Raw genomic sequence first — 24,907 nt, 5'->3', positions numbered from 1 at the left:
GGAGGTCCCAGAGCAGTGTTTCTGACCATCCCTAGCACAGCTCCTTGGAGTGGTAGGGCTGGCTCTTTGCCATCCTTTCACTGAGAGCCTTTTTGGCATGGCACCATGAAGAGATGGGCCATGGAGCAGTTCCTCAGCTCAGATTGTCCACAGGCTGCCCTGGACACTGCCTGGAGCTCTCTGAGAACATCTGAAGGGAGCAGCACTCGCTGGCAGGGCTTACGTGCTCCGACAATTGGGGATTGCAAACACATGCTTCAGCTATGCAAGAAATCCTTGACTTGTTCTGAATGCAATTCTGCCTGGGTTTCTTCCCAGGAACATTCCTGTTCTTCACAATTTACCAGTTGCAGGAAGGGAGAAGGGGGAGGAGGGGTTTTAGGAGTAAGGGAGAGGAAAGGGAACAAATCTCACGGTGCTTTCCCTCGCCAAATTTCTCCAGAAGGACAGGGTGTGGAGCATGGACTCCAGAGTCTGGGACAATCCCAAGAAAATATGAATTACAAAATTAAAACCACTTTTAATTAGTCGTTTTTTTTTATGGAAAGAATAAGTCTGTTCTTCTGAAGTAATTCAGTGCCTGCTATCACACACACCAGGCAGCCCCTGCCAAATGGAGCTGTGTGATAGAAGGCAAGCCCAGAACAAGGGCTCTGAGCAGAGACACCTTATCTCCTCCAGGAGACAGCAGTGCCATTCAGATCTGCATTCTGCTTCCCCAGATAAAAGTCCCACTCCTGAGTCACTGCATATGTGAGAGAGTTTCAAATGTAGTCCCCGTAGGTGGGAGTAATTTGATGTCTGAGATGAATGATGAAGCTGGGCCTTTATTGTCACACCTGCTCTGCTCCAGACAGGAGAGGAAGCATGAGAGGGTGGAGGCAGGAGCTGTTTCTGCCCTGGGAGAAGTCAGAGGTGCAGGGTACCCAGCTCCTCACACCCTGACTCCAGGTGACAAGTCCCTCTTCTCATGGAGGGACACAGTGGCTGTCACCTGCCGGTGGGGCTGGGGTCACACTGCAGTGGCTGGGGGAAGGCTCTACCCAGGCTGGCCCTGAGCAGGGATGCCCCTGCAGGGAAAGTGTCACACAGGCTCTGTGCTCCTTTCCAGGTGTCACCACCTGAACCATCAGCTCCTTCCTGCAGCCGAGACCCTTCCAGGGCAGTCAATTCCAGGACTTGTGCTCCATGGCACTCTGGGAGCTGCTGAGCTACACAAGCTCCAAAGGGAGAAAGCCTTCAAAGAGACAAGGTGTAACCTGATGCTACCAAACTTGCACTCTGAGTAACCTCCACAGCTCAATTAAGTATTTACCTATAATTAATTTAATTTAGTTGAGGTTTTCTCCGCTGTGTTGGGTGCCTGTGTATCAACCTCTTAAAATTATGGCTGTGCAGTACCCACATAAACTGAGTCATTCCAGGTACCAGGGAGAGGTTTATTTTGTTGTATTTGGCTCGTGCTTCTGACTTAACACAGTGGTGACTCCACTAAAATTGGTTGTGCTGCATTAGTCCAAAGCCAGAGCAGAGCCCAGCTTTTATTCATTGTTTGCAAGAGAGGCATCATAATTTCTATAATGCCATGTCCAGAGTATGAGTGGGGTTTGCTCCAGCTGCCTAGGGAACAGTGAAATGAAAGCAAAAAGGAATATTTATCTTTTTCTCTTTTTGTGTGTATAATTCAGAAATACCAGCAGATTCCTATTGCCTCACAGCGCTGTATAGGAGCCTTTCCCAGATATCTGCTAAACTAAACAGGAGTGATTGGTTCATGTTAAGAAGATGCTCAAGAAATTTTTCCTGAAGTTCCTCGTTTCCCAAGGGTGGAGAGCAGCCTGTCACTGAGTGAGAGGTTTTATTGCACAGCTTAGAATGCAGCTGAAAGAGAAGCAAAGAACACAGGGAATGTGTGTCTGACACTTCTCACACTTCTCAAGTGAGCCTGAAGAAAGAGGGACAAATCCCAAGTGATGAGGAAAACTGCAATTCTGGGTGTGAGCAAGAGCTCCCAGGAATCACAGGGACACAGGAGAGGAGCCCTGTTCTAGATTATTTGGAGATTCCCAGCCAAGACCTTCATGAAAGTTTTGATTCTTTATCACAGGGATTAACTCTGGGAAGCAGCTGTCATGGATGTGAATTCCAGCTGGTGCCCAGCACCATGGACACACTACTCTTTGGATTGAGTGCAAATGAGCAGACTCAGCTCTGTCACCCTCTGCATTGATCTAAGTCAGGGCAGGAGGATTCTTCCTGAAATTCAGGGCACAAATGACCCTTGTGTTGGTTGAGTGTAGATAATAACTGAACCACTGAGCTCTCAGACAGACTCTGCTTGTTTGGGGCTGTGCAGCTCTCACAATCTGTCTGCTAACTACAAAAATATTCCAATTATTTGGAATGATGACATCACCCCTGCAATTGACCCAGATCTAACATCAGCACTCCCACAAAACAGTTATTTCTTGTTCAACACTATTGAGGACAGTAATCCAGCCCAGACTGAGCCCTGTCAGCAAAGCCTGGTCGATTCCCCCACATTTCCAGCATTTCCTCAGCAGTTTATTTTCCAGGTTCGACAGGTTACCCTGAGTAACCTGGATCTGTTTGACAAAACGTGATCATTGCTTGTAACTTTTGAACCTCAGTAGTCACAGAGGGGCTCCAAGTGGCTCAAGAAAGGCATTTTGGCACCTTTCATCTACTCCCCATGCTTGTAAAGCCCTCACCAGCACACTAAATCCATCATCTGTTGGGTCAGAAAGCTGCCTGAGCCCAAAGTCATGTGTTCCTGGGATGATTTGGCCCAGGGATGGAGGGAGGGAAATCTTGTGACCTGCTGGGAGATGGGGAGCTGGCTCAGCCACAGTCCTGCCTGGCCACTCTCCCACCACCCTTCCATCCCTGCCAAAATCCCTCAGTCACATGAAGGTGTGTGGGCAGGTAAGAGCTGTGAAGAACAGCTGTTGCTTGTTGCTTGAGGAGCCTTCTTTCCTCTCAGTGTGTCACATTTACCAGCTGATGTATCGAATCCGGGGGTAGCCAGAGCTGGGGTTGCACAGGGGAAGGCAGAGGGATGGCCAGTGACTGCACTCAGCTTTAATTTCACTTAAAAGCAGGTTTGTCCCTCACCTTTAGGGCACAGAGCAGCCAGACCCCGGGCTGAGCCAAACCCCAGGCTGTCCCTGCAGGAGATCTTCACCCGTGGGCACCTGGGGGAGTGCCTGCTTAATTCTGACAGCTGGCAAGGAGGACATCCTTTCTCCTGCCCCAGAAAAGCTTTGAATGTGGAACTTGCTAGCAGTGTGTCCTGAGCTTGTTTTTTAAACATCAGCCATGAGTCAGGGTGGGCCAAGGCAAACACTGCAGTGTGGAGCACAGCTGGTCAGCTCTGCAGACACAGCAGAGAGGAGAAATACGGACACATTGTAAAACTGACGTATTGTAATATTGACATATTGTAACGTTGACATACTGTACCATCGACACATTGTAATCTGTTATTACATACTGACAGTGAGATGTTACTGAGACATTGAAATGAAATGGAGATGTTACTGTAACACAGGGCTCTGCAGGTGTGTGACAGGACCCCTTGTACCCGTGTGTGGCGTGTCCCGGGGCACTGACACCTCGCCCATGGTTGTACAGGTGTGTGATGTGACCTGTTGTTCAGGTGTGTGACATCAGCCGTCGTTCACGTGTGTGACCTGACCCATTGTACCGGTGTGTGACGTGTCCCGGGGCAGTGGCACCTCACCCGGGGCTATGCAGGTGTGTGATGTGTCCGCCTGTTCAGGTGTGTGACCCGACCTCTGTTCAGGTTGTGACCTGGCCTCTGTTCAGGTGTGTGACCCGACCTCTGTTCAGGTGTGTGACCCGGCCTCTGTTCAGGTGTGTGACCTGACCTCTGTTCAGGTGTGTGACCTGACCTCTGTTCAGGTGTGTGACCCGGCCTCTGTTCAGGTGTGTGACCCGGCCTCTGTTCAGGTGTGTGACCTGACCTCTGTTCAGGTGTGTGACCCGGCCTCTGTTCAGGTGTGTGACCTGGCCTCTGTTCAGGTGTGTGACCCGACCTCTGTTCAGGTGTGTGACCCGGTCCCCCCGAGCGTTCCGGGCTCGGTCCCGGTCCGGCCGGAACGGGTGGCGCGGGCTCTTTAAGCGAGGCCCCGCCCCCGGCCCGGCCCGGCCCCGCCCGCTCATCCCCTCCCTCCCCACCGCCCTTCCCGGGCTCCCATTGGTCGGGCGGCGCTGAGGTCCCGCCTCCCGGCGCCGCCAGCCAATGGGAGGAGCGCTGGGCGAGACCGTGGCCAGGTTGGTGCGGGGCCGATGGCGGCGGGTCCGTAAGGGGAGCGCTGGGAGGGGGGTGGAAACCGGGACAGCCTGAGGGGAGCGGGGCCCCTGGGGAGAGCGGGACAGCCTGGGGGAAACGGGACAGCCTGGGGGGAGCGGTGTCCCTGGGGAGAGCGGGACAGCCTGAGGGGAGCGGGGCCCCTGGGGGAAACGGGACAGCCTGAGGGGAGCGGTGTCCCTGGGGAGAGCGGGACAGCCTGAGGGGAGCGGGGCCCCTGGGGGAAACGGGACAGCCTGGGGGGAGCGGTGTCCCTGGGGAGAGCGGGACAGCCTGAGGGGAGCGGGGCCCCTGGGGGAAACGGGACAGCCTGAGGGGAGCGGGGCCCCTGGGGAGAGCGGGATCCCATGAAGCGCTGAGGAGAGTGGGGCCCCTGGGGGGAGCAGGATACTCTGAGGGGATCCGGACCCTCCTCGAGTGCTGAGGGCGTTGGGGTCACCTGGAGCGCTGAGGGCAGCGAGACCTTGTGAGGGGAGCGGGGCACCATGAGGGGTGAAGGGCTCTCCCGAAATGCTGAGGGGACCGGGGTCCATTGAGGGCATGGGGATCCCCCTGAAGCGCTGACGGGGTCGGAGGAGCTTGGGGAGAGCTCGGCAGCCCCTGAGCAGGGAGCTGTGCCGGGCGGGGCCGGGGTGTCCCACAGCAGCGTCCAGCCCGGTCCTGCGTGTTGAACTCCCCCGGCACAGCTGAGCCCAGCCCGCAGCTCTGGGTGCCCTGCCCTGGGCCAAGGAAATGCCATTAAATCGTAGTGGTTTCACCTGAAGAATCCCGTAGGGGTAGATGGAGAGCGTTAAGATCAAGAATCCATAACAGTGTGGGGTTTTCTTACCTATACCTCATCCTGACAACAAATTGTTTGTGGAGCTGAGGATTGAAGGAAAAAAAAAAAAAAGAAACTGAACTTGCAGCTGTAGGCTGAGCAACAATTAAAGTGCTCAGGCAGGTTCTAGTCTTCATGCAACAAAATGAAGCCTTGTTATACGGGTTGAAGTTAAGTGTAGCATGAGCTGTCCTTATTTAAAAAAAAAAAAAAAAAGTGCTCTTCCAAGGACTTAAAATGTGGATTCCTAAAGTGTAGAGAGGTAAGGACTTATGAAAAGAATAACTTTGCTCAGATTTTAATGTCTGTTGGTAGACCTGATGTATGTTTTGACCATAATTAAAGACAGTTTGCTCAAGAGATTGTGTTGCTTTTTTAATGAAATTATAGAATATAGCATTTAAAATGTTGAGCAACGTAGTTTTATAAGGTGGTTTGTTCACAGGTAGACCAAAAAAAAATTTGGAAAAAAATACTGATTGCTGCAGTTTGAGTACATAACTTTTCTAATACTGCTGGTAGAATGACGAGCAGTCATTCTGGGCAAAGCCATTGCCCCTTTGTGTGGTGAGTGTTCACACCTGCCAGCTTTCTGTGCATTCTCTGAATCTTTCATGCTGAGAGCTAAACACTGGTCTTGAGGAAACTGAACGTGTCTGGGTTTTGTTCCAGGTGCTGCTGGAGTGAAAGATGAGGCTGAATGAGAGCCGGACAAGACCCTTCCAGGCTCCTGCCACTGTCCACACCTTCCCGGGCAGGCAGGTGTTTGTGTTCCCCAATGGCCGCTCAGACTCGGAGGAGTCCTCGGAGGAGGAGCTCAACGTGATGGAATTGCGGCCCAGGGGCAAGGAGCAGCGGCAGAGCAGCGCCCGGGGCAGGCTGGGGGACGTGGTGCTGCTGGAGAGGGAGCTCACCGAGGAGGACAGCCTCAACAAGCTGGCCCTGCAGTACGGCTGCAAGGTGAGGGCTCTGCGTGGGGTTAACCACCTCCGGCGCTTTCAGGTGCAGCGGTTTCCAGGAGCTGTCCTGCGGTCGGCTACTTGTGACGCCGGCAGCTGTCGGCCCTGTGTACTGTACCAGTGGTCATTGTCCAGGTAAAACTGGAGAAAGGCAAAAATAATCCCAGACAAACACGAAAAGGAGTTGTTCAGCCAACAGCCTGGGAAGATGTTGTCAGGCTCACACCCTGCCTGGCCTGCTTTCCTGTTTAATTTTGGTGACTAAGTGCAGGTTGTACTAAGTTATTTCAGTGAGGGCAAACATTAGGATGCTGAGTGTAGAAATGAGGGCCCTGCTTTCAAGGAACATTGGAGTTTTTGAAGCAAATTGAGCAGTACAAAGAAGCACCACAGTTATGAGTGAGGTTTTTTGTTTATTTTTTTAAAGGTATCAGCTTACATTTTGCAAGGAAGGTCTGAGCCTAACGGGTGCATGTGGAGAGGTGCCAAAGTTCAGTCCCAAAGTCCAGGTGTCAGTGTGTGGGTTTTGGTTGCTTGCTGTCATCCCAAAGCATGCACAGTTCAGGTGCCTGTGGGCATGAGGGAAGGCGTGTGTACAGTGAGATTTCTGAGTTGGAACAACTACACAGCACATTTTCTTTGTTCCAGAAAAGAGCAAAACTGCTGGAAAGTTTAATTACCTGCTCTGAACATTAGAAGCCCCCTGTTGTTCAGCAGTTGGAGCTGTATTTTTAGAGCCCCCTTTATCTGCAAGCTAGACTGTGATTTCAGAGTTCCATGATGAAACAATTGGCCGGCAACCACAGCAGGGATAATGATACAGCTCTGGCTCCAGTGCTGCCCTGCCAGTGCAGTCTGTCTTGCTTAACCACACAGCAGCTGTATGGTGCAGCTGAGGCAAGAGGCCTTAGAGGGATTGCAGCAATTCCTCCCCTCCCATGCCCTTAGAAACAAAAACAAAACAGAAAAAGGCACCCTTGTAGATTCTGCTGACGAGCCCGATGTGTGTGGAGAAGCGAGTCTGGTAGGACTTGAACAGGCCTTGATTGGCCCCAGGAGAGCCTGAGAAGGCAGAGCTGAGCTTTGGTTGGGTTTGGAGCTGTGTGCTGCTCTCAGCAGCACCTGGGCAGACTCACAGCAGTTGGGTGAACTCAGAGGAGGGAGATTCTGAACAGTTCTTTGGTTTATGGTGTGAAGAGTCCTGCTGTGCCTCTGCACTGTCACTCACAGGGCCCAGTTCTGTCCCTGCTGTGGCTGCTCCTCTGCTGCCCCACTCCTGGAGCGTTTCAGCCCCTCTGGAGGCTGCTGGGCCTGCCCAGGGGAAGAGCAAGCTGATGGAAGGGACCACATAATGTTCTCCTCCCACAGGACAAAAACTGTCCTGCTGCCTCCCTCCCTTCCAGAAAGGGAGTTTAACTTCTGACTTGTTCCGGTTAAACTGAACAGGTACAGAAACCCTTACTGTAGATTTGTCTAAGTCTCTTTAAAGACTGGCATGACAGTTTTCATGTGTTTTATTTTATTTGCACAATTAAACAGCTCCTGAAAGGTCACCAGGATAGCAGTGAGAACAATAACCACAGATATATAGGCAAATGTGTGTAAAAATCCAGGATGAACTTCTCCTTTAATCAATGAGAACTTGACATTGGTTTCAGAATCTGCTTGGGAAGGGGATAGTAAGACAGTGCAACAAATAGCTCTGTGTGTGTGCCACAGATAACTTGGCAGAGATGCAAAGCACTTCAAAATTCTCATTTTTACTCTTGACCATTTATAGTCCTGGCTTGCTTTTGGCATTGTTCTTCAGCTGGGACAAGAGGAGCTCACTGCAGCCAAAGAAATGAGTACAGAAAATAAGCCTAAATGCTTGTGCAGCCCAATCTCTGTCATGCTTCCCATCAGCTTTGTTTGTTGTTTCTGTGTGAGTGCTGCTCCACTTTCTGTTTCTAGAGTCTTAGCACCACACTGCAGTATTTGATTGCAGACACCATGGGGGATATTTACTGTCCCAGTAATTTTGTTTTCATTGGAACAAATCCAGAAACTGAAGCAGCACCTCAGTTAGGAGGCCCTGGGTGAGATTGTTATTTCATAACTAAGAGGTTTTGCAGGGTTTAGTCCGGAGTTGACACTGGGCCTGGCTGTGAGGAACCTGAAGCAGCGACTGAGGATTCCTTTTGCCTCAGGGTCTCCAGATCAGGTTCTGGATTAAATGTGCCATTTTCAGAGTTCTCAAGCTTTGCAGAGTAAACATGAGATTCTGGCCTCCGTCTCCTCTCCTCTCTAACTCTGAGCTTAGGAAGTGTTGTTTTTTTTTCTTTTAGCTCCCCAGTTTCCTTGGCAGCCTCAAGCGTGTGAGTGTGCAGTGAATGCAGGTCATGCTGTGATTTCTGAAGAGCAAAGCACAGTCCCTGTACTGTGTCTCTTTGCTGTGATGGATGAGAGGTGGTTTACCTGTTTGTGTTGCCTTTTTCTTTGCTTTGGCTCTCGCTGTTTTATTTTGTGCCCTCCAGCCTTTTCCTCAAGGTTCTTTCACATCTCCTTGGCTGCTGCAGAGAGCTCCTGGCACACACTGACATCCTGTTCCTTTCCTTTGACAGAGGGTTTAGTGCAACTGAGAAGTTGCTGTGCTTGCTGGGTGGCTGTGAGTGGCCACTGGATTAAGCATCTTCTCTTAGTTAATGTTAAATAAGGGATGCTGCCTTGCCTTTGTCTGTGCATTGGCACTGCCTGTCCGTGTCTGATGCTGCGCAAGTGGCTGCTTCTCCTTTGCTCTTCCTGCTGCTGGGTGGGGACACAGCTCACAGACAGGAGCCCTACACAGGTGGTGACAGGAGCATAGAGGTGATTGTCCTTCAGCAGGACGTGCTCAGGAGAAATGGGCTGGATGAGCTGCTGCCCTGCAGAAGAGAGGTGTTCCTTGAGCAGAGGATGCTCGTGTGGGAGATGCTCACCTGCTCTCCAGGCTGTGCCCTTGCTTTCAGAGCTGGTGTGCTCCCAAAATGGAGCTCTGATCACTCTGAAGTAATTTCCTGAGCAGGAGATGCTCACACTGGTGTTGTGCTCTCACCTTAAGCACTCATGTGTAAGGTATGAAAATAGTTTTTAAAAGGATCTGTTAGTTAAAAAGATTCTTCTTGCCTTAACTGAGAGAAGGGCAAAGAAAGCAAAGAGAAGGAAAAGCAGTATGGAGCAAAATACAGCAGGTGCAAGAGGTGGAGGTTGTAGACTGGTTTAACAGGGGATTGCCTCTATCCTGCAGGAGCTGGAGGACCCTGGACCTGCTGGGGAATCTCTCAGAACATCAAACCGCTTGCATCCAAGGGCCTGCTTTTATTCCCTGACGGCTCCTTGTGCACTGGTTTTGTATCTGCTTCCTGCCTCGCTCCTGGGCTGTCCTGCCCTCACTGTTTGTGTCCTTTCTGGGTTCCTTAGGTTGCGGATATCAAACGCGTCAACAACTTCATCCGGGAGCAGGACCTGTACGCGCTGAAGTCCATCAAGATCCCGGTGCGGCCGCACGGGCTGCTCACGGAGAGCGCCGGGGCCCTGTGGCCGCCCCCGGCGGGGCCCGCCCAGCCCGGCCTGACGCGCGTGGAGCCGCAGGAGCCCGAGCCCGGCGCGGGCGGCTCTGCCGGCGGCCAGCGTGTCAGTGAGTACTTCAGGGGCATCGACCAGAGCATCCAGGACGCCGTGCAGGTGGAGGTGCAGCTGAACGCGGAGTACGGCGGGGAGGGGCTGGAGAGGCCCCTGCCCGAGGCAGGGAAGCGAGACGCTGGTAACGGTGCGGACTGCGGAATCCAGTGGTGGAACGCCGTGTTCATTATGCTCCTGATAGGAATCGTCCTGCCGGTGTTTTATATCATCTATTTTAGAACACAAGGCCTGGTGGCCCACACCTCTAACATGACAAACTCAAATGTTTCAACAGCTGGATAGGAAGGGAAATTACCACAAGGCTCAGTCGTAGGAAAAAAACCCTGAGGTGAAAGGGCAGCCCACCTCAACCTCTCCAGCAGTATTGCCCTTATGCTCGTGACTGACTCAAGTGCACCCAAGGGGATACAACAATACAGATTATTTTTATTTTTATAAGTAGCTGATGATGTAATCCTGAATTTGACTGAAAAGGAGGTGATGTGATTTTGATGGAAAAACAAGGATGCTTTGTTGCTTACAGAGATCATCACCTAGGTGGCTTCAGAGTTGGGAACTCTGTTGAGGGAAAGTATTTTGTAGCAATTTACTCATTATGGTTGCTTCAGGTATTTCTTAATGCCGTGTCTAGAAGCAAATTCTTTGCTGCTGAGCTAGAGAGTGCAGTATTAATGTGGTTGGAAAGTTAGGGGTTGCTTGCATTTTAAGGAAACTTTTTGCTGGAATAGAAGCAGGGGACACTTCAGAAGTGTCGTTTTTGTCTCTTGCGGACCATGGTGGTTTTGGCCTCCTAATGATGCTTTCTGGGGCTCTAAGCTGAGTGTGCCAGGGCACGACGACAGCTTGTCACCCCCCTGAGCAAACCTTTGAGCTGTGTTTAATTACGATACATCAGGCCCACCCTGGGATGGGTGAGCCCAGACCTCTTCCCTCAGTGAAATCCTTCAGAGGTGGCTCCTGAGATCAGAGATCTCGGTGCAGGATCCGTGCTGTCCCAGGGTGCTGCTCAGCCCTGCATGGCCCCAGGTGGGCAGGGGGTGTTGGATGAGGACAAGAGAGCACGAAAGAGGAGTCACAGGCACTTCTCAAGGACTCATTTGCTGGCAGGAGGTCTAGTCAGTATTATTTGCTAAAAAACCTAATAATAATCTATAGTGGTGCTTGTCAGACACCCAGGCTCAGTCATGGAATTACTTCCTCGTGTGCAGTCTTGAGTGGGAGTGAAGTGCTGAGCTGGGTGCAGGTTGCAAGGTCCAGGACAGAAGTCCAAGAAACAAGGGTGAAGCCTTTCCAGGAGAGGACTCTGAAGCTGCTGATTGTGGCAGGTTTCTGTGAACTGACCACATGCACTGAAAAGCTTTGCAGGGCAGTGGAGGTGTCGGTCAGCCCCAGGGCTGTGCCCTTCAGGGCCACTCAGCAAACACTACCTGCTGCAAGGGAGCAGCAAGGGAGGCCTTGGGAGCTTTGCTGAAGAGGACTTGCCTCAGAAATTTGATTCAGCAAATTCTGGGTCTGTGGGCAGAGGTAAAGGCTTTCCTGGAACCAACCACTAAATGTGTGGGCAGGTGCTGTTGGTGCTGGAGGGTGAGGGCAGTGCTGGTGGGCAGGTGCAGGAAGCTGCCAGCAGGACCTCGGGGCTTTTCCAGCTTCCCCTGGCAGCCTGAGGCCGGCTGGGGCAGAGCAGGGGCTGAGAGGGGCTGTGGTACGAGACCTGCTGTGCAGGTGTGGCCTCAGCCTGGCCTGAAGGATTGCTGCTGCTGGCAGTGTCTGCCTGGACAGGGAGGACTGAAGCGTCTCCAGCAAGGTGAGGACCCCACACCACACAAGCACAACCGTGTGCTGCTACAGTGAGACCCTGTGTTCCCTGCAGCTCTCCAAAGTGGGAACCTAATTTTATAAATGAGCACTCCAAAGCATCATACACTGAACAAAAATTTGTATTTTTCTTCTGTGAAGAGCTGTATCTCTTTGTTCTGGGGAGGGGGTGGGACCAGGTTCTTATATTTTTAAATAAAGCCACATGAAATAAAAGCACAAGGGGCACAGCTTGTGCTTTATTTGCTACCACACAGCTGAGCACCTGCCTTAGAAAGAGGGGCCCCTTGCAGCCTCACCTCAGCCTCTGCAGTGAGTGGGAGTGGGAGCAGCAGGAGGAACGGGGCTGGAGAGGCAGGACTGGCCTTGGGCTCTCCACTCTCAGTGGACCCTGGGTCATCTGCCAGTTTCTCCACATGTTTTATAGAAAGGTTCTTAGCAGGCATCAGTCCTTGAGTGCAATAACAAGTGTCTGTGTGTCTCTGTTGATGAAAACCTCATGGCTGCAGTTAAAAATCAACAGCTGACACCTGGAGGGGGCAAGGACGCGCCGGATGGGACCAGTGCTCTGCAAACACGAGAGAGGCCGGAGTACACAGTAAAAGCCAGTATCTTTACTTTAGTGAATGCAGGATACAAATATTTTACAACAACCTCTAGCATTTTCTTAACCATTTGATAAAAAGTTCACTAGAATATTTATTGTATATTGAAGAAAAAACAACACATTCAGGGAAAAAAATTGAGATTAACTTATTTTTTTTCTTAAAAGATTCGTCTCAAGGATGGCAACAAAGTCCAGCTTGTGCCGCCAAACGGCTTATCAGCATTAAACCGTGAACAGCTTCTTGTGAACTGTTGACTACAAACATTTACCAAATACATAAATCTCTTTTAAAAAAGCCATTTTAAATATAGCAAAGCAGTGTTCTCTTGCACAGCAAAGTGAAGAAAGGTTCTACTAAGATTTAAATGTTTACATTGGTTAAGTCTTTCTTTCACATTCGGATTTAACTTCTGCCCAGGATCAATTGTTAGGAGTTGTTTTGTTCCTTATTTACTATGTATTTCTTGTGCGCACAGTAACTCGCAAGTTTCTGATGCATTAGTGTCCTTGGAGGGAAGGCAAGGCTAAAGCAGTTCTCTCTGACGAGTCCCTGACAACGTGGCGTTCTCAAACCTATCGTGAGAGCTCGAGGATGGAGGTGATTTGTCACAACAGAGATAAAAATCTTAAATCATTCAGACCTGACTGGGTTCAGCCCAGGATTGGATCCACTTGCACTTCAGTCAGCAGAGATAATTTTAAAAAGTTTTTTTTTTTTTTTAACCTGTTGAAATATCTGTGCTATGTCTTCTCTTTTTTTTTATATAAAACATTTTTACAATTTCTAAAAAAGTATGTTTCAAACTGAGTTACTTGTTATTAAAAACCAGGATTCCCATGTCCTCGGTGGCAGGAGGTGCTCCCCGAGACCGGAGGGCTGTGGAAGGACGTTTCTGCCGGGGCTGGGGCAGCACAGGGCCACTCCCTTGCCCAGCTCTTTAGAATTGATTATTTTTATTATTTTTTTTAATTCATTGGTGCAATTTCAATACAAACTCTAACCCTTGTGTAGCTTTGTCTTTAAGAAAACAGTAGTTAAGTACTGTTTAAAAACCTGCATAGAAATAAAGACTATTGAGATACAGTCAGCAAAGCCATCTGATAAGGCACACAAGAAAATAGACAGTAAATGTGAATGCAGAACTCCCACTCGGATGTACAGCAAAGTTCATACAGGTGCATAAATCATGGAACTCACATCACTGGTCAGAGCAGCAAAAGGTTCCAGGGAGCAGCAAGTGAATTCGGTCACTGGGGACACAGTGGCCATGGGAATGTGTCCCTTCTGCCTCCAGCCTCCTGCCAGCCGGGATGAACCCAGGAAAGGGGAGGCAGTTCCAAGGGAAGGGCTGGAGGGCGCTGGAGCCCCTGCGGGTTTTAATGTTGCCAGGACAACGAGACAGGGCTGGAGGCCACAGGTACCACAGGGACACCGCCCTTCTCACCCCTCCCTTACAGCATCAAGGGATTTTTCTTAACTGAAAAAAAACCCAGAAAATAAAGCCCAAGCTAAAAACGTAATAAATATCAGGGCTAACTCCGAAGAGTTTGGGCAATCCCACAGCTCTGCAGCTTCCACCCAGAACCAGCACTGCCAGCCTGGAGGTGACCGGGAGCACGGGTGGGATCATGGCCCCGCATCCAACACCAAACCTGCTCCCAGCCCAGTCTCGCGGCACAAGGGGGCTCTGCATTCCTCCCTTTCTTGGAAGCAGCAATTTTTTCCCAAACCACTTGCCAACTCACAAAACCTTTTGTGCTCCTCTGATATGTGTCATTTCCCTATCATGAGAAATTAGGTCAAGTTTTTCCACTGGTTTTTTTTTTTTCCTCCTCGGAAGAGGCAGCTTTAAAATGATGCCTTAAAATGTGTTGTAACAGATTTTTTATATTTATGCAGGATGAACTTAACACCGGATTTTTTTTTGCCACTTTGCTATTTATATACATATATATAAAATGTATAATGAAGCTTAACCATACAGCACAGAGATTACAATTGAACGGCACACATTCACCACCAGTGAGGGGGCCAACCCCTTTATACACCCTCTGAAAAATCTGGATAATAATATTAATAATAATTAAAATCCAAAGAAAGTACAGTATATTTAACAAAATAGTAAATATTAAACAGTGAATACTCTACTTAATAAGGACCTCGCCTTGTTTCAAGTTGGCGTCAATCCACAAAAATATACTTTTTAATCTGGTGACCGTACAATACATAGGTACTTACACCAAAGGTGATAATATATTTAGGATGCTATATACACAAAGAGTTTGGCTCAAATTTAAATTTACATATAAGTGTTCATGGCTTATTTTTCCCCCAAGGTTCCGCCTGCAAGTTTTTCCTTTTCATCTTTGAAAGCAAAAACTAGAAAGTCAAAATAAGATAAAACTATACTCTACAAAAAAGCTACAACATACAGCTTTGGCTTATATAAATAATTCATAGCAGAATGTGTTCAAAAGTACTGTATATAACTTTATATATAGTCTTCAATTCATTAGGGTATTGTTTTCTTTAATATAAAATATACATGAGCTAAAATCCGTTTCTATATTTTTCAAAGGTATGAACGTAAAAACAAATTTGTCAAACATATTCCAATTATAACTTAATATATTAATTTTATTTTGTTAATGTTCTATTTTCTAGGCTAATATTTTCTGAATATTTCATGCGAGTTCTCTATGCTCTCTTTCACTCATTAAAAAAATCACTTCTTTGACCCAATACACTTTTTTTTTTTTTTGCACGTGCAAAACAGGGTTTTTGTTTTTTTTTTTTTTATTTCTTATAGCATCAGCCCTTCTCCATGCACCCTCTGCAATAGAGACCCATGCCAGGTTGGGTAATAGAAAGGTCAGTTTATGTACAGTATTGCTTTCTTCTTCCTGCTTTTCTACTGCTCTGCTGCTACAAAGCAATTATTTCTTAACTACGAGTAACCATAGAGCTGACTACACACAGGGACGGTACTACAGGCGAGCCCTCGCTCGGGTGGGTGTGGAGGAGGAGGAGACACTGCGGGGACACCGCTCTGCGCGGGCCGGGCTGGGGTTACACACGAGTCCAGGTAAGTGCCAGACTAGAGATCAAACCTACGGGATTGTTCTGTTACTTTTACCAAGGGACATCTGCAGCTATACAAGAGTTTGTCGTAAGTGCCTGATGATTGGTGTATGCTACACACACTAGCACATATATATGCATGTGAAGATATATATATGCACGTATGTATATACATATAAATATACTTATTCATGTCCTTATTTATAAATTTAGATATGTCAGGACAGTTCATTTTGAGAACACAAAGCTGAGAGGGCGACACCGCGGGTTTATGTCACCCACGTGTCCATCCTCATCCGTTTTACCGAGGGGCTCTCCCGATCCTCTGCGTTGGGCGGCCGGCCCAGCACCACGGGCGAGTGGAAGTCGCTGCGCGGATCCTCGCGGTCGCTGCCGTCGTAGGAGCTGCTGGAGCTGCTCAGGCTGTCGACCGGGGAGCGCCCCAGCTCCTGGCGCGACGGCGGCGGCGGCGGCTGCGGCTGCTGCGGCTGCTGCGGCGGGAACCCGGAGGGGGTGACGCGGTCCCGGGGAGGGGAGATCGGTTCAGATTTGATGTTGATGTTTTGGTTGGTGTTAATGGAGAGATTTGAACCCTGAGATAGCTGGCTGCCAGTGCTGGGGAAAGAAAACAGAAAGGCGCAAGTAAGAAAATGCAGAAAGTGAAAACCAAGTGACAATTCACGTGTCTGGGACGGTGAGGCCTTGGGGCTCAGCACAGAAATAAATGCAGTTCACTGGGAAGAGCAAAGGTGAAAAAAACATTAATTACAGGTCTGAGCTGCATTTACAGAAGTTCAGAACAAACAAATATTTTCTACTGCCAAACATTTCTGTCACCACACAAGTGCCCCCTTGGTGAAAGCTGAGCCTGCAGGGACACAGCTCATTGGCTGGAGGTGACTGAAGGGACAAACACCCTGACACACAAATGTTTTCCAGCACAGACAAGAGGTGAAAATGCGCTGAACATTCCCTTGGTGCAGCTGCTCCATTCCCCCCAGTGCTGCCCTGGGTACTTACACAAGAGAGCTGAGGGCCGCGGGACCGAGGTGGTGCTGCTGCCAGGCAGACACCTGCCCCAGGGACAGCATTCCTGGGGAGTTAAATCCCTGCAGGGCAGACAGGTCTGCGCTAGTCAAGGAGTAATCTAAGAGGGAAAAACAAATAACAGAGTAATGTATAGGGGGATTTATATATATAACATACATACATAAACTAATACAAAGGCTTTCTGCCCAAAACAAATAAAGGCAGCTGATCCAAAGGAATCCAAACATGAAAACTCTGAAGTCTGGGAGCAGTCCTGCCAAGCTCACAGGGAGCTTAACAGTACAGAGGCCTCCAAATGATTTTTTGCTTTCAGATCTTCCATGTTGCTGTCTGGGAGCTTGTTCCAAACTCACAGGTACAACACATTAATGCAGTGTATATACAGGGGTGTGCACCTTACAGTAAGACTTGGCATTTTTGAAGACATTTCAAAACTAAACAAGAAGGGAAGAATCCATGCGAATCACTAGGCAGGGATGGTGGATCTTGCCTTGAATTCTCTGCAGACACTGGGCTGTGGTTCAGTCCCAGGTGGGAGGTGGCAACTCCTCAGACAAGACGCAGGTACCATTTGGGGGGGCTCATGTGCCACAGAGCTCCTGGTCCTACAACCTCCACCCACACCCCAGGGACCCCTCAGTGCAATCCTGCTGTAGCACATCACATCCTCCCCCTCCCCACAATATCACTCCTCAGTGTCTGATTAAACAGTCATCTCTGGATCAGAGGAACAGAAGAAATCTCTTTGTGTGGAGCAAGAAAACACTATTCTTTAGAAATTCAACTCAAATGGAGCCCAGAGGGCTCAACCTATTCCAAGCCCAGCCAGCCAGTGGCTCTGGCTGCTGCAGGGCTCCCTCCTCACTTCACTCACAGAACTGAAGTTGTTTACACTTGATCTATCACTCATGTTTTCTTTCAGGTTTGAAAACAAAGTTAAACTCTTCTCTGCTTTTAATTATTTTCTAATAAAGCTTCCTTAAAATAATTTTTAGTCTCTTGAGAATGGGACAAAATGTGAGCAGCCAAACTCAGGCTGTACTGCCACCAGAGGAACCAAACATTCCATTAAGCTGGGTTTGGCTTTGATTTGTATTTGGGGGTTTTGGGGTTTTTTTACAGTATTGTCCTAAAATGCCACCACCATTACAATCTCTCTCCTGAGATGAGCCTTCTTGAAAAATCTCCCCCTCCCATCCACTGACCTGTTTGCAGCTGGATAAATTCTAGATCTCCCTAAAACAGCTCATCTTGGGAGGAGAATCCAGGGCCAGCAGGGCCCTGTGCTGTCAGTGACCCACACACATCCCTGCAAGAACCTTCTGAAAGCCTCAGGAGTTCCAGCTGCTCCCAGCAGGTGAAGCTCCTCGGGCTGTTTTTTTATTTCTTCTCAGTTGTCACTTCTACTGAAACTCTGAAAACCCTCACACGTATTTCTGCACAGCTTCAGAAAGGTTTGTCCCAAGATGATTGACCCAAAAAGCTCCTTTTGTAAGACTAAAATTGAATTTAAAAAATAAAGAAAAAATAACAACTGTGCAGCCCCTGCAATGACCCAGACATGCACGGAGCCTTCCAGGCAGCCAGAAGCCAAAGCTTCCAACAGCTGCCCAGTGCAGCCCAGGCACGCCCTGGAGATGGATGTGCTGGGCTGATGGGATTTGTCAGAGCAGACCTGAAGGAAACACTGACAGGAATTCAGTTCCCATGTAATCTTTTTGCACTGCAATTACAGCTTTTATGACCATGGACAATTAACTTCTGACATTTCAGACAGAACGTGTCTGGTGACAGGGCTTTGAGGAGATATTTTTCCAAAGAGCACATATGTCACTACACAATTAGCTGCATTATTAATTCCCTAAATAATCACTTATCTGCTGGCAGTGGCAGGAGGACACTCCTGCTGCAGGAGTGACCTGATGTGATGTACACACAAGAGCACCTTCTGCACCACAGAAACCATCACTGCTGTGACCCCCACAAGCAGCACTGGCAAGTTTGTACCTCTGCAAAACAACTGACCTGAAGCCAGGAATTTATTTATGGCTTGGTGTGCTCTGCTCAGGTGTCAATTACTAATTAATTGATTGCAGGGGGTTTTAGTATTTTTTTTTAATGCCTGGACTGTTTTAGAACCAGTAACTCAGTCAGTTCTGGCCCTTCCTCCAACAATCTACAGAATACCAAACAGATTACATAAAATAGGGTATTTGTGGAAAACTGATATCCAGCATTTTAATTAAGCATCCAAGAGCTGAAGCTATCCCTCCTAGTCCTGAAAAAATCAACCTTATCAATCCAGAGAAACAATTAAGGTATTTAAATTTTATCTTAGTCCTTGAACTGCAAAACTGAAATTGTGCTGTAAGTGGTGACTACCCTGAGAATCCCCAGGTGACAATTTGGTTTCAACATCAAATTTCTTCCTGCAAATCCCCTGAAAGGTTCAATCTAATAGAAACTATTCTAAAGTGTGTGAAAACCACTAAAGGCTAAAAGCTTTGCACAAATTATTTGCATTATCAAAGGAAATGGGCTGGAGTTGAAAATCACACCCCAGCACTTGTCCATTACATAGGACATCAGTTCCCATTGCCTTTGCTGCTTCCTGAGATTCCAGCCTCTCTCAGCTTTTGCAGTTTTAGCCAGCAGCTCACAGGTTATTCTGAGTGAGGGATACACCCAGCACTGCTCCCTGAAACAGCATCCAACTGGACACAAGGGATGTGTCAGGTGAGACTCAGTGAGGCTCCTCTGAGCAGAGACCAGAAGGGTTTGCTTTGAGCAGCCACTGAACACAAGAGCTGAACCACCTCTGGGGCAAGAGTCAAAGCAAGGCCTGCATGTCCAGCTCCTCACACTTAACTGATCACCCAAAGCAAGGCCCTGCTCTGCCCCTGGCACTGCTCCTGCAGCCAACTTCTGCACTCCCTCAGGGCAGCTGGGCCGGAGCTGCTGCAGGGCAAACACAGCCCCTGGCTGAGGGGTGAGTGGAGTGCAGGGTCCCAGCACAGCCCCTGGCTGCTGGGTGACAGGGGTGACAATCCCTCTCCCTGCACCTTCCTGACCACGGAACCGCCCAGGGCACAGAGAGGGGCTGGGGCACTGCCACCTAATGAGCTCATTAACACAAAAAGATACAAGAGGATGTGAGGTGCTTGGCTGGCTAAACTAAAAGCTGCAGTGAAGACTTTCAAAGCTAAGAGTGGAGAAAATGTATAAAATCCCATCTTTTGCGGGGTGGAATTCCACCAATGCCCTGGTGGAAGTCGGACAACCCTTTTGGTGAAGAAATTTTCCCAAATATCCAACCTAAACGCCCCTTGTGCAACTTGAGGCTCCCGTTGCCTCATGTTCCATCACTTATTATTGACTTTCATGAACTACTTTCCCAACCAGCAAACTACTCATCACTTTTACATTACCAAATGCCTTACATCACACCCAGCTTGGATAAAAAGCAATTTGAAGGTCTTGCAGACAATAAAAGTATCTGAAGAACAGAAGTACTGAAGGATCAGCTATTGCCTAAACGTGAGGCACTCCAGTTCCCGGCAGGATTGCTACAGGCTCCGTTTTGGTGAGTAAGAGCCTTCACTTGAACTGAAGAGGAAAACAAAGTCAGGTGTCACAGAAATGTGAATTTCCTGGGCTTCTGAGTGCCGTGGCGCAGTCCCAGCCCTGACCCCAGCAGGGCTTACCAGTGTTGTAGGCAGTGGGCATGGCCGAGTACACGAGTCCCTGCGGGGGCAGGCTCGGAGTCGTCACCGACACCACGGGGGTGGCCAGGGGCTGCGTGGACTGAGAACTGCTTATCCTTTGGGTGTTCTGCAAGGGATGGAAACAACAAACCTTGTGAGACCAGGGAGAACAACAGGAAATGCAGTGCCAGTGTAACAGAGCATTCCAGCGTGCTGCTCTGCTGTATCTTTGAGTTAGGAACACATCCTTTTTGTCAGGATTGGTTTTCTTAAAAAGCTAAAATATTTCAAGACAACCAAAATGATCTTGGCAAACTGAAATGAAAAATTAATTGAAGGCTCACTGGGCCACCTCCCAAGCATGCAGATTTCAACAGTGTTAGCGTTGTAGGACACACAAAAATAAAAGCAATTTCTTAGGGATACACACAACAATTCTCAGAAGTTCTTAAGTGATTTAAGAGCTTTGAGTCTTATTTTTAAAGAGGTTTTAGTGCAGATGGTGAGGTGCAGCTCCACCAGAAGAGATTCTCCCACTTCACAGTTGTTTATCCAATTTTCCAAATTTCAGCTGCCAGTTTTGACACTGTGCTGACTACACCTGTCCTGAAAGGAACACAGAGATCTTCTAAATTTGTGTTGATAAGACTTCAGTGATAAAATAATCTTGCTGTTCCCATGGTTCCTGAGAAACTGAGAGAGTACTTGTTATAATGCAGATATGTTTCCAAGCAAATGACACTGGAGTTCACAAAGAGCAATGGTGCTTTTCTGACAGGGAAAACAGCTAAACTAGATTGTCTCAGATAATTTAACTGTGGGCACAATTTGGCTTTTTAGTAACAGTCTTTCTTTCCTGTATACTGGAATGAACATCTGCAGCAAACATATCACTCAAAATAAGCTCTAACCAAATTTGCTGGTTAGAAAATTAATAAAACACTGTGGTGAACAGCACCAGACAGCAAAACTGCTGCCACAGAACGTTCTGCTGTCCATGGTGGCAACTGCAAATCTTCCTGAAAAATATGAGGTTCAACACCATTTGGCCATGACAAATACTGTCAAGAACAGAAAATGCTAGGGTTTTATTTTTCAAGAACAGATATTTACTTTTATCTGTAGAATTCTAGAAATAGCAGCAGTTTCTACACCCTGTAGTTCTACAAGGATCTGGGTTTCAATCTGCTGGAAATATGTTTTCTTAAAGCAAACTTCTCTCTATCTCTGAAAAAATATTTGCTACAAAAGGAGCAGTTTCTCATCTCTTTGGTAAGGATCCATTTTGTAACTTTACCAGACTGAAGTTACTACTCCTTTCACTTATTTCAGACACAGGTATTTCAGGATCTGCAGCACTTAATTTTTTTTTTTTCCACTCTAATCTTGAGAGAGCGAGCAGCATTAAAAATGCATCATTCCCTTAAAAATATCAGAATGAACAGGTACAGAAATGGGACTGTGTTCAATTTTAAGCTTAAATTTATGAAGATGAATTGAGGGTTATCAATCTTGTATCTTTCCCATTTAAAGAAAGAAATATATATCACAGCTCCCATATTAAAATTAGCCACAGCTGTCACTAGCTGTGAGCTTCTGATCTCTCTTGTGTCTGGCTGCTCTTGAATTCCCACCTTTGAGCCTCCCAAAGATTTGGGGGCTCTTTGGCATCTGTTGCCAAACACACACATTGGCAGATGTGCCCACTCTGCTGCAGAGCTCCCAGCTTTCAACGCTCCCACAGAAAGTCCCTCTGATTTTCTGTAATTGATCCCTTTAAATCACTTACGTACTTCTGAAAATCTCCCCTAGACCAAGTTTATCTGGCATAAAGAGATGTTATTAGAGCAGATTTTTGTGTCTGTCAGGAATTGACCTTTCTCCAAAGCTTTCTTGGATGGCTGCCTATAAAGTTGGGATTACTGCATAATGGAAAAGTAAAGAGGAATATACTGGGAAACAATCCAGACCAAAGGATTTCCTTATGGGATTCTTTTTTTTTTTTTGAGTGGCTAATAAAGGTGGTTTTCTGAGGTAAATTCTTTCTGAATATAATTCTTGGAACACTCAGCTACACAAAGACACTAAGTAATATTTACTTGAGCCCAATATTTGTTGTCCTTGGAGATTCATGACAAATTTCTGGATCTCTTTTTTTTAATCTTTTTAACTGGTACAAACGTAGCAGGAAGAATTCAGTGTCTTTATTTCATGCTCCGCTACTGTTGGTAGCTGCTTTTCACATTCAGTGCTCAGCTCCAACCACACAGAGCGAGTGTTCACAGCTGGGATTTGCTTCCCAACGCAGGAATCAGCAGCAGACAGAAGCCTGCAGGTGCAGCCTGTGTTTCTCTGCCACGTTTGAGGCAGAGCCTGCAGCTTTCCTTTGTGTCAGGGCTGGTCCCAGTTCCATCACTAGATGGCCCACGCCGCACACGGATCCCCGCGGCTCCGACCGCCCGGCCCGCAGCGGGCAGGGATGCCCCAGGCCAAGGGCTTTCACTCCAATCCCAATCCCAGTCCCAATCCCAGTCCCAGTCTCAATGGTATCTGATTAAGTGTTTTTACACTGAGATTTCCTTCTGCACTGAAAAGCAGACGCTCCTTTCTGAAGGTGAGAGGAAAGTGGGAGAGCTCTTTCACTGCTCGATGAGCAAGACATCCCAATAATGCTTAAAAACTTCAATTTGAATTTCAAAAACCATTTTCCCTTACTTTTTAAATTTATTTCTCATATTTAAGGTAAAAATCAACCAGCAGCATGCATTCATCAAGAAATTTATCTAAATCACTAAATTTTCCATGCTTTCATGCAATTCGAGCCTCATATTAGCAACAGGTCCATGTTCAACAACAAGTCAAGGTTTGCAATAGGTAAATTTATTTCTCTGTGATTCTGACACAGCATCTTCTGCCTGGTTTGTGCCACAGCAGCCAAACAATTTGAAATTTGCTCTAAAAATAAATTATGAATTATTTCAGCCTTACGTTAATTTTCCAGAGAGAAAGCCAAATGTTAAAACCTTTGGGGGAAAAAAAAATAGAAAACACAAAAATCCCAAGAGTTTCCTTTTAAAAGCAGAGTATCTTTCCACTGGAAAAAAAGGTAGAATTATTCATTTGGAATTCTCTGTTCCTTTTGGTAAACAGGGAACACCCCTGTGGTTTGATAATCTCACGCAGGATGAAATAATTCTAACCTCCAAAAAGGTGACCTCACCAGCAATGATGTCATCTCCTTGAAAGGAGAGAAGTAACACAGGGCTGGTGTTACAATCTGAAGAACTTCACAAGTGAAGCCACTTCCTAAAAAATATTCCAATAATTTAGGGGATGGGAAGTGATTATTTGTATCTCATACAGAAGGCAGTACACATCCTATACACATGGACAGTTACTTTGTAAGGCTCTTTTCCAATGTTCCCTCCAAGAAAAACAGAAATATTTTCAGGAAAAAAAATTAGAAGTTTACAAATGGCAAGTGCTGACTTTGAACGTGTTTTCAGCTTGAATTGGTCGGGTTTTTAGTTTGATAAAACAAATATATTTTTGTCTGCTACCAAGGGAACACTGGAATTATTTGAAGTATGTAATGAAACTACAGTTAAATAGCTGTAGTGAAAGACATTTCCAGCATCTTGCTGTCTCTCAGCAAACAGCAGCCCAAACTCACCAACTCCAATTCATCCTCCTCCGACTGTACTCAGCAAACAAGAGGGATAACACAGTTACTAAAAATAGCATTGCTTTCAAATGAAAGAAAAAGTCACGTTTGTGCTTCAGGATTTTGAATCATTTTAATTAATAATGTGGATTTGCCACCTGATTCTGTAGATAATACTGCTAGAAATGTAATACTTCATGAAATTCATGTCACATAAAACCTGCTGTACTGAGAGAACAATGGCTTTGGGGAAATTGGTGCAGCAAGAGCTTGGTGACCCCAAGGACATGGCTGCACACGTGGATGTGCGGCATGGCAGCCTCTGGCTGCAATGAGCCAATAAACCAGCTCAGCAACAAAGTACTTTCCACAATACAACCATCATTCCATGTCAGCATCTACTCTGAAATCTCCTAATTCCCCCAAAAACACAGACAAACCCAAAGCTGAACATGATGTTGTTCTTCACAACACATTAAATAGGTGCTGTGCACCACTAACATCAGAGCTACATTATTGTTTCTATTTCTAATTAAAAATGTAATTGTCACTGTAATGATCAGCCAGTGTGCTTCCTATCTCTCCTACACTTCAGTATTCCTAGAAAAACCTTTTTTTTTTTTTTCAAGAATCATTACTCTGAGGCTAATTATAGCTTTTGTTACTTGGATTAATTTGGCATTATTCATCATGAGTACCAGTAACAAATGTAAGCACTTGCTGTAGCTTAAAGACAAATAGGAATTATACAGAGAGTACTTGAGTTGTTTATATCCTGCTCCTCCTGGTTATGGCCCATTCTTCCCTATACAGAAAACATCCACAGGGACATTGAAAATTTCTACATGGCAGCAAAAGACTAAGACCAAAGGATTTGGCCAAGTAAATTAAAGGAAAAACAGAGCAACACTTCCTGCAAGACCTGTTCTGGGCTCGAGGCCGTGGTTGCCTCATGGCTGACACGAAACTCGTGTGCTATTCCCAGCCTGGCTGGACAAGCACTGGTGCCCAGATGCCAAAGTGCAGAGCAGCACTGCAGAGCACCTCAGCAGCCTTTGATGGCTCTGCTGAAGACACGAGAGCCCCGAGGACATCCAAGGTCACGTTCCACGGTGCCACATCAGAGCAGTGCTGCTCTCAGCCCTTCCTCACCACAGAAGCTGCACTTCACATCCCACAGCCATTACGACCC

At 47.3% G+C, this 24,907-nt stretch overlaps 2 protein-coding genes across 7 annotated transcripts in view; one reads left to right on the top strand and one right to left on the bottom strand.

Moving 5' to 3' along the window:
* The first annotated feature begins 4,856 nt into the window (after positions 1 to 4,856).
* Positions 4,857 to 10,231, top strand: LYSMD4 (LysM domain containing 4). Its single transcript, XM_053987901.1, has 3 exons — positions 4,857 to 5,436; positions 5,847 to 6,134; positions 9,572 to 10,231. The coding sequence occupies exons 2-3, from the start codon at positions 5,865 to 5,867 to the stop codon at positions 10,073 to 10,075; spliced, it is 774 nt and encodes a 257-aa protein (XP_053843876.1). The 5' UTR covers positions 4,857 to 5,436; positions 5,847 to 5,864; the 3' UTR covers positions 10,076 to 10,231.
* Positions 10,232 to 12,200: 1,969 nt separating this feature from the next.
* MEF2A (myocyte enhancer factor 2A) overlaps positions 12,201 to 24,907 on the bottom strand; it is an 81,179-nt gene continuing 68,472 nt past the window's right edge. For 3 of the 6 annotated variants that reach the window (XM_053987899.1, XM_053987895.1, XM_053987894.1), the window contains 4 exons: positions 23,725 to 23,748; positions 20,052 to 20,178; positions 16,318 to 16,444; positions 12,201 to 15,912 (listed from right to left, as the gene is read on the bottom strand). In XM_053987899.1, coding sequence (XP_053843874.1) covers positions 15,567 to 15,912; positions 16,318 to 16,444; positions 20,052 to 20,178; positions 23,725 to 23,748 — 624 coding nt within the window. In that variant the 3' untranslated portion in view covers positions 12,201 to 15,566. The remainder of the gene's footprint in view (positions 15,913 to 16,317; positions 16,445 to 20,051; positions 20,179 to 23,724; positions 23,749 to 24,907) is intronic. The other 3 variants (XM_053987898.1, XM_053987896.1, XM_053987897.1) reach the window with 1 other exon arrangement.

This window comes from Vidua macroura, chromosome 12 (assembly GCF_024509145.1).
Source record: "Vidua macroura isolate BioBank_ID:100142 chromosome 12, ASM2450914v1, whole genome shotgun sequence".
In the NCBI taxonomy this organism is placed as follows: Eukaryota; Metazoa; Chordata; class Aves; order Passeriformes; family Viduidae; genus Vidua; species Vidua macroura.
This window is presented reverse-complemented; position numbering and strand designations above follow the sequence as displayed.